This window comes from Sinocyclocheilus grahami, unplaced genomic scaffold, assembly GCF_001515645.1.
Source record: "Sinocyclocheilus grahami isolate Dianchi unplaced genomic scaffold, SAMN03320097.WGS_v1.1 scaffold2452.1, whole genome shotgun sequence".
Lineage (NCBI taxonomy): Eukaryota > Metazoa > Chordata > Actinopteri > Cypriniformes > Cyprinidae > Sinocyclocheilus > Sinocyclocheilus grahami.
Window position 1 is genome coordinate 42,048 of NW_015507631.1, and position 9,048 is coordinate 51,095.

General features: G+C 38.0%; 2 protein-coding genes across 2 annotated transcripts in view; one reads left to right on the forward strand and one right to left on the reverse strand.

Moving 5' to 3' along the window:
* LOC107575065 (peptidylprolyl isomerase domain and WD repeat-containing protein 1) overlaps positions 1-1,513 on the forward strand; it is an 8,053-nt gene extending 6,540 nt beyond the window's left edge. The window contains exons 8-10 of the mRNA XM_016261476.1: positions 127-208; positions 297-479; positions 1,318-1,513. Of these exons, the coding sequence (XP_016116962.1) occupies positions 127-208; positions 297-479; positions 1,318-1,461 (409 nt within the window). The 3' untranslated portion in view covers positions 1,462-1,513. The remainder of the gene's footprint in view (positions 1-126; positions 209-296; positions 480-1,317) is intronic.
* Positions 1,514-3,461: 1,948 nt separating this feature from the next.
* LOC107575066 (E3 ubiquitin-protein ligase TRIM23-like) lies at positions 3,462-8,141 on the reverse strand. Its single transcript, XM_016261478.1, has 8 exons — positions 8,124-8,141; positions 6,880-7,158; positions 5,969-6,151; positions 5,664-5,879; positions 5,459-5,594; positions 5,135-5,368; positions 4,861-4,985; positions 3,462-4,138 (listed from the first exon to the last, which is right to left on the reverse strand). Exons 1-8 carry the CDS (start codon positions 8,139-8,141, stop codon positions 3,959-3,961), a joined length of 1,371 nt encoding a protein of 456 aa, XP_016116964.1. The 3' UTR covers positions 3,462-3,958.
* Positions 8,142-9,048: the final 907 nt, after the last annotated feature.

The following is a 9,048-nucleotide window of genomic DNA, read 5'->3' on the forward strand; positions in this document are numbered from 1 at the left end:
GCGTGTCTGTTCTTCTTTTGTTGTGTTTGTGTGTTTGTTGTGTGGGGGGGGGGGGGGGGGGTTTATAGCTGCTTGGCCTGAGAAGGCAGTATATTTGTTTATTTATTGGTTTTTTTTGTTCCTCAGATGCCCTAAAACTGTGGAGAACTTCTGCGTCCACAGCAGGAACGGTTATTTCAACGCCCACATATTTCATCGGGTCATCAAGGTAAGAGCTCCTGTCGAGCGTTTAGATGTGTACCTCAGGATTGGTGGATGTTTGTGGATGTGAGCTGAGAGAGTGACATGTCGTGTAGGGCTTCATGATCCAGACCGGAGACCCCACAGGCACAGGGATGGGTGGAGAGAGCATCTGGGGGGGAGAGTTTGAGGACGAGTTTCATGCCACACTGAGGCACGACAGACCCTACACCCTCAGCATGGCCAACGCAGGCCCGGGAACCAACGGATCACAGTTTTTCATCACTGTCGTCCCAACTGTAAGTTGTCCCAGCTGGGTCTTTTTGTTTTTCTCCCATTTTTGGATTGTTGATAAGCCCAATTTTTTTTTTATTAAACATGAAGATGTACACTACCCAGCTGGGTATTCAAAAGTTTGTGGTCAGTAAGATTCACATTCACTCTGTTATTGCTGTAAGTTATATAGAACAAAATTAGGAAACTATGCAGTTCTGTTTAAATGTAACGCACAAAAATCAACTACGAAAAAATGTTTGTTTTTAACTGTTGTAATAATGCGTAAAATGATTACAGAATTAATCTCATGAGAATTTTTAAAATGTACTTCTATACATATACATGTATTCTATTATAATATTCCATCAAGTAATGATGAATTGATGTTGATTCGGTAACCATTCTGACAGTTAATTCAATGAAGGATCTTACTGACTCAGATGGCAAATCGTGAGTTGGTGAATCTATTTGAATGATTCCTTACTGGACCTGTTCGTTGTTCTGGAAGTGTACACTGAATGTGCTGTTTTTGATTCACTGAAAAGAACCGGTTTAAAGACCTTCTTGTCCATGAATCAGACTACACTGCTCACTCTGTTTGTATTGTGAGACGTATGACTTTTGCTATTGGGCTATAGTTTCAGCGGCTGAGGCTGGAAACACCTAATCAATAATGAAATTGCCCTAATTAAGTCATTCAGTTAATGTGTAGTCATAAAATAAATGTCACACCATTGTCATTTTGCGAATGTCTTGTAATTACCATGACTTTTGGAAAAGCAGTTTGGGCCAGCAGTTTGGCCGACAACAACAGTTGAGTCAATTTAAATTAACTTTTTTTCTCATTTTCTCTCCAATTAGCCCTGGCTGGACAACAAGCACACAGTCTTCGGGAGAACCACTAAAGGTATGGAGGTGGTCCAGAGGATCTCCAACTTAAAAGTCAACCCCAAAACTGACAAACCGTATGAAGACATCAGCATCATAAACATCACCGTCAAATAGATGTGCCGTCTGAGCTGCTCGCTTCTGATTTTGTAAAATAAAGTACCTTTTTTTTTTTTTAAATGCTCCAGTTTCATTAGTGATGCATCATTCAGATCAGTGTTTTTCAGCTTTGTTTTTAATAGCATAATATTATGAATGGTTATACAAAAAGCCGTCATCAAATCAACAACAAACATGGATGTGCACTGTGCTTCTTGAGAGGCTTCCAAAACTCACATTAACAACAAAATCTCTCACAACTTCAGATCCTCCTGCAATAGGGGACAGGGAAAGGCTTCACACATGCGTTTCACTTTAGTTAGTTAACATTACATAGCAATGAGGATCAGTGTTTCAAACTAAAGGATGGGTCCTAAAACCGACTAATGCAGATAAACTGTCAAATAATAGTGTTTACATACAACCACATCTGTGTTCTAGTTGAAGTACATTGATGAACCAATATTAATATAATGTAACAGTTTGCTTTTGTTAAGATGCTAAGAAATGAGATGCCAGATTTTGATAAGTAGTGGACCATTGAACTGGGAGCGAGTTTATAAACTTTTCCTTGACAACTACAATATTCCTTTAAAATATAAATAATCAGTAACATTTTTTTTTTTTTTTTACACATCCATCTCTCCATACATGATGAAAATACACCTACACCCATGCACCACTCTTAAGACCACAATGTACATTTCAATAAATATTTACAGGCTTATTTAAAGCCAAATTCATGATGGCCATAAAAAAACAATAATGGTATGCCTTTGGGTGAATCTCACAAAAATGCATGTTGGTCACATTTTACCCCCAAAATCATTTCAATTTTGCATAACCGAAAAAAAAAACTACTGCTTATTTTTCTAACATTCCACATTTTTAGCATTGACATTTTCATAACGATTAAGCACAATATACTCCATACAAATGTGCTGAAATTCTCATTGCCAATTATGATTTTCATTACTGTACTATTTTAATAATCCATGAAGGCAATACTACCATGTGTAGCATTTCACATTAAAGAATTATTTTATTTTTTTTACATTACAATAATGAGATTGAGGGTAAAATGTGCTTTTACAACACAAAAACTCTCAATGCTTCTAAAACAGGTTACTTAATGCAAAATATAATTATTTTTTCTTTGCTCGTAAAAGAAAGCATGACCTATTCATGTTATTTACATGTTTTGTGAAATTCACCCCATTGCATGTAACTTTTGAACGATGGCAATGGATTTGATCACATGTCCTTTCTTACTATTTCAGTAGCTAATCTGACACATTAACAGGCACTTCACATTGCAGAAACCATGAATCTGGTGATTAATGCCTAGTTTTGTCCAGACCTAAGGGGCTTTGCCTACGATTAAAACATTTAATAGATCTATTTAAACCTTGTGCTGTTTGCACACAACACTATAGAGATTTCATGAGGGTGTCTGTACAGAAATGACCAGTATATTTTGCACATCTACTATATATATATATGCGCAAAATATCTCCAGGCATTAGTTAATATTACACAAATGACCAAAATGAGTGAACTGACCATGAAAAGAGGAGTATCATAAACTAGATGTTAAAGGAATAGTTCAGCCTAAAGTCAAGAAACTGCTGAAAATGTGCCATCCGGTATGTTGATGGGTTTGTTTCTTCCTCAGATTTGGAGAAATGTAGCATTACATCACTTGCTCTCCAGTGAATCCTCTGCAGTGAATGGGTGCCGTCAGAATGAGTGTCCAAACAGGTGGATTTTAATGCGAGGACAACAAGGGAAGAGGAAGAATTTTTTATGGATAATGGACGCAATGGTTAAAAATGTCTTAATGTTGTTAAAAGAACACGCAGCTTTTTGTTTCACCAATCATTAACTGATGGACCGGAGTGGTGTGGATTATTGTGATGTTTTTAACAGCTGTTTGGACTCTCATTCTGACGGCACCCATTCACTGCAGATGATCCACTGGTGAGCAAGTGATGTAATGCTACATTTCTCTAAAAGTGTTCCCATGAAAAAACAAACTCATCCACATCTTGCATGGCCTGAGGGTGAGTACATTTTCAGCAAATTTGACTGTTTTGACAAAAGGGACAGTAAGTTTAATTAGTAATGTTCATCAACTTGTTTTTAAACCAACAGTCCAGGTTAAATATACATTTATGAACAGCATCTGTGAATGTTTTGATTACCACTCTCTGACAGGGACCCAAGCAATTTTTACAGTAAAGCATGTACAATGGAGGTCTATGGGGCAACCAAAGCAACAACATCTGCCACTGCATGTTGCCTTGTATTTAACCTGGAGTCCTCGCTTAAATCACTCCAATATGAGCTCCACTTATGTACACCAATGAGCCACGAACACACACAGCAGCGAGTCTACTAATGAATGATGGTATGACGTGGTACTGTGGGTAAACATGAGCAGGGTGACTGTACAAATGGCATGGACCAGCTTGAGTTTTAAGTCATAAGTCTATTAAGTGTGGTTAAGCATCCCTCAGGCCACATCCAGAACTCCTGCAGCCACCAGCTGGCGTGAGAGCCAGTCTAACCCCTCGTGTAGACCCATGCCGCTGCGGGCGTCACAGCCCTGGATGTGCCAGCTGCGGCCGCAGCACAGTTTGTGTAAGCTCAGGAGCTCCGTCATCTCCTCCACAGACACAGCACCGGGAACTTCCTGTAGAGAGAAAAATCTTGTTTATGAGTTCAAGATCAAGGATTTGATTCACAAAGAACACACATATGCAATATACAATGCAATAATCTGCCAAATACATGATACATGTAACATAAAACAAATATGTAAATATAATGATTCCACATATATTCTTTGAAAATTTGTTTTTTAATGCCATATCAGCAAAGGCAATATTTACAACAAAATTTTTTTTTAAAACATTCTTTCAGGTATATAATGGGATCTTCCCCTACTGACAAATATAAACAGAAGCTAAAGTGTTAGAAAATATCTTTACACTTGACATTCAGTTCCTGAAAGCATAATGCCATTTGGCATTTTTATGTATTTATTTATGGCATAACTTATGTTTATAACAGGGCTGATGCTTTGAGGATAGAAAGGACAGTAGTTTTAATGTGGTCAGGTAAAATCTAATATAAATAGAACAATATAAAACAGAAAATACTAGCTTTACTAGCCATTTACAAATACAGCAAAAAGAAAATACAAACAGGACAGATACAGTATATTCATAAAAAAAACTAATTTAAGAAAAAATACCTTTCTTAAACACACAGTAAAAATGTCATCAGCAACTGATTATTAAAATATTATTTTTCTATACATATGTATATAGGCACATTAATAAGATGCATTTTGTATGAATATCCCTCCACTCAGAATTTCTAATTAAAATAAGCGTGTGTCAAATCTCTCACCTGTTTGTTGGCGAAGATGAGCAGCAGAGCATCTCTGAGCTCTTTCTCTGTCAGCAGTTTGGCCAGTTCACTGTGAGACTCCATCAGCCGGTCTCTGTGACAGCTGTCAATCACAAACACCACCGCTGGGAGACAACAGATGGCCAGTTTCAGTCATACACACTTATTATGCGAGTAATGTGACAGTGTGAATTTCATCATGAACAAAGCCCCTGTGAATTACAATCTCCACAAGCAATAACTTTGCAAGAACATGATTGGCATGTTACAGTACCTTGTGTGTTCAGATAGTAGTGTTTCCATAGTGGACGGAGTTTATGCTTGCCACCCACATCCCAAATGGTGAATTTCAGGTTTTTGTATTCAACAGTTTCTACATTAAAACCTAAAACAGAAAGAAAACCTCTGATTATCTTAAAAAAAAAAAAAAAAAATTTTCCCCCACTGTATATATATATATATATATATATATATATATATATATATATATATATATGCGTGTGTGTGTGTGTGTATATATACAAACATTTGCAATACAAGGATTTTTTTTTTTTCAATATCTATACTAAGCTTACCATGTCATAAAAAGGTCAAATTACCTTAGTGAAAGTAACAGGTATGCCTGCATCCAGTTGAATGTGGTCTGCCAGCTCTGTAAACTGCTGCTGTTGTTTTTGTAGTGTCTCTAGTAGTCGGTTGATCTCCTGTTTTGCCAAAATGACCCTGCAATCATCCTAGGGGAAAACACAAATAAACCAAGTGCTTATGATCCCACTGATTGTGTCAGATGTTTGAGTCTGTACCTGCTGCAGTGTTTTCTCGCAGTGCAGACAGGCAGTGGACACCTGTGACAGCAGTATGGTCATGTCCTCCTGCTGCTGTCGAAGCCAGATCAGCCTCTCTCGGACGTGTGCGTCCACCACGCTCAGAGCCATCTCCTCCTGACGGCACAGCGTCTCGTGTAGATCCGCAAAATAGGCACGCACACAAGACCGGGCGCTTTCTGCTGTTCCTGGAACCTGAGTGGAAACCATAGAGGAGTTCATTGGAAACTTATTCAGAGGCAAATGCATTATGCCATTATGAACACCCAAAAACACGCTCATACATGTTCAGTGTGAGCCATGCCCATGCTGTCCTCCACGATCTGCTCTCCTCCTTCAATCTGCTGCACGATGCCCACTAGTTTCCTGGAGTAATCTGACACTTCCTCTGTGAATGTACGGATGCAGTGTGCCATATCCAGGATGGACGCTCGGATCTGGTTGGCTTCAGCCTCCAGTATAGTGTGCTGGCATAATGTTTTCATGAAACAAGATCAAAAATGTAAATCGGGCTGGGTACAAAATATCCTATTTGCAATAAATCAGAAATATCTGAATGATCCAATAACTATTCTTAAATACTAGATCACTGTTTGAAGTTATTTTTCGATGGATGCAGTAAGATTTTTGCACTACATTAATTTAGTAGACCTCCCATTCTGTGGTTTCTGCTGAACGTCCTCACCAAGCAAACTCAGGAGGAGTAAGAATTGTTTGATTGACAGTGAACTAATTTGATTCTAGATTAACTGGCATTGTATTTGTATAAACACTTTTTTACACCACTGTATATATATATATATTTTTTCTCCAAGTAAAAAAAATATTTTATTGTAAGTAAGGATTATTTTAAGTAAAATGTTTTTATGGTTTTAGTTTAACAATAATAATCCAACTTCAGTGTAATTGCACCAGAAACAATACGAACGCAAATGATTATTTAAGCCATATTTCAATATATTTCTTAAATACTTCAATGCAGTTGCATTAGCAACAATGCATCTAAAAAACAACTGCATTGTTACATTCCTAAAATTTTAATGAAATCAGAAAATTTCCTTCAAGAATCAATACAGGATTGAAACTGAATCAAAACTTTGTGAATGAGATGCAAACTGAATCAAGAAATCCAAGCCAATACTCTAAGCCTAAAGACTAACAAGTGTTTTTCAATTGTTGCATTAAAGTTCTGAACCTTATGTCCTTGATGCTTCCCGTACTCCTTGCACACGCAGCACATGAGCGGCCCCGGCTGGCAGCCGTCTTCCAGGCAGACAAACTCAATGGCGTGCACCTGGTGCTGTGGACAGAGCATCTTCTCATGGGGCTTGTCTGCCAGTGGCACACGCCGGTGTTTGGCCAATGTTCGGGTGGAGTGAGTGAGCTGGGAGCACTCGGCACACAGGTGTGTGGCACAAACAGTGCAGTACATGGAAGCAGTATGAGTCTCATCCTCGTCACAGCGGATAATGCACTAATGGAGACATGGCAAAAAAGAAAGTCCTTAACCATGATGCAATACGATACAACCACGATACTATGGCTGTGCGATATTAAAGAAAAATACGATATGCGATACCTTGTTAAAAAATGTGATATTCGATACGATATTGCTTAAAGTGTGTAAAATTAATTTCAATTATATTTGAAAATATTTAAAAATGAAAATTATAACCGATTTGTTTCACATTCTTTCTTGGAAAAGAAAGAATCACTACAACTTCTGAAACTGACCAGCAGTGTTTTAGCATTACATAAAAAGTAATGTCACAAATCAGAAAATTTATTTTAACATCAGTGTGAACATACAAACAAAAAAAATTAATGACACTAATTTTATATCATTGTAACTTTGCTTTCCACACTTCAAGTACTTCTTCATATACCACAGCAAAAGCTATAGTCTGAGAAAGTTCAAACATTATTAAAGGCAAGTGAACAGTCAGTAAACAAAAGAAAGAAAAAGAAAAAGAAAAACACAATTTACAAGCATAGATAATATAAAAAGTAACCGACTGCGTTTACGAGAATGATCGTCGAGACGGGTACTATTGACAATTCTGTGTGTATGTGTCTGTTCACACATGAGGAGGAGATGTGAAAGACGATTCAACTCGGTTTTTCTGAAATGCGTCTCTCTGTGTGTGCGCGTGTGCTTTGTACGTGTGCGGCAGAACTGAAGATACGCTGTGCGAGATGCGGCTTGTGCTATGAATCAAGATAAATTGGTTTCCAGTTATGTTCTTAAGGATCTTGAAGTTGCTGGATTGGATCAGACACATTATTGTTCACTTCCTGAAGTGTACACCCAGAAAAGCATGCCAGTATCTAAGGCTAATATTCCCAAGCAGAGCGATCTTGTTCAATGGCCTTATTTAAATCATATATCTTTGCCCTCAATCGAAACAGGAGTTGAACTCTTGATTGGAGCAAATGTACCAGAGGCACTGGAGCCATGGCAGGTTATTCGCAGCCAAAATAATGGACCTTATGCGGTAAGAACCATACTTGGATGGACAGTGAATGGACCTCATAAAGGAATGGAAAAGTATGGAACTTTCTGTAATGACCAGGCTCAGGTGCCTGTAAACAGGATCTCTGTCTCCAAATTGGAGGAGCTTTGGAAACAAACAATTTAAGACTGATTTCCCTGAAAATGCTCAGGATGAACTGGTAGCAATGTCTAAAGAAGATATTCAGTTCATGTATATGGTGTCTCAGTCTATAAAACTGAAAGATGGTCATTACTGCATTGGTTTGCCGCTCAAGAATAAGGATGTGGTCCTTCCAAATAATTGAATAGTTGCAGAACAGAGAGCTTTAAACCTGCAAAGGAAATTCCAAAAAGATTCAACATTTCAAGCAGATTATATTGCTTTTATGGAAGACGTGATTTCCAAAGGATATGCAGAAAAGGTACCTGTTGAAGAATTTGAGAGGCATGATGGTCGTGTGTGGTATATACCTCATCATGGGGTTTACCATTCAAAAAAGAAAAAGATCAGAGTTGTATTCGACTGCAGTGCTTCATTTCAGGGAGCATCACTGAATGGACAACTCCTTCAGGGACCAGATCTAACAAGCACTTTAATAGGTGTTCTTAGCGGATTCAGAATGGAGTCTGTCGCTTTAATGGCTGATATCGAGTCTATGTTCTATCAGGTAAAGGTTCCTGCAGACGATTCTGACCTTTTAAGGTTTCTATGGTGGCCAAAAGGCAAATGTGTGGTACATACCTCATCATTAGGTTTACCATTCAAAAAAGAAAAAGATCAGAGTTGTATTTGACTGCAGTGCTTCATTTCAGGGAGCATCACTAAATGGACAACTCCTTCAGGGACCAGATCTAACAAGCACTTTAATA

Bases quoted from the DNA above. Each gene is read 5' to 3' on its own strand.
- LOC107575066 (XM_016261478.1), bottom strand. The intron at 5,595-5,663 runs GTACAGACTCAA...GTTTTCCCCTAG, and splicing joins GCGAGAAAACACTGCAGCAG to GATGATTGCAGGGTCATTTT. The intron at 4,986-5,134 runs GTACTGTAACAT...GTTGTCTCCCAG, and splicing joins CTACTATCTGAACACACAAG to CGGTGGTGTTTGTGATTGAC.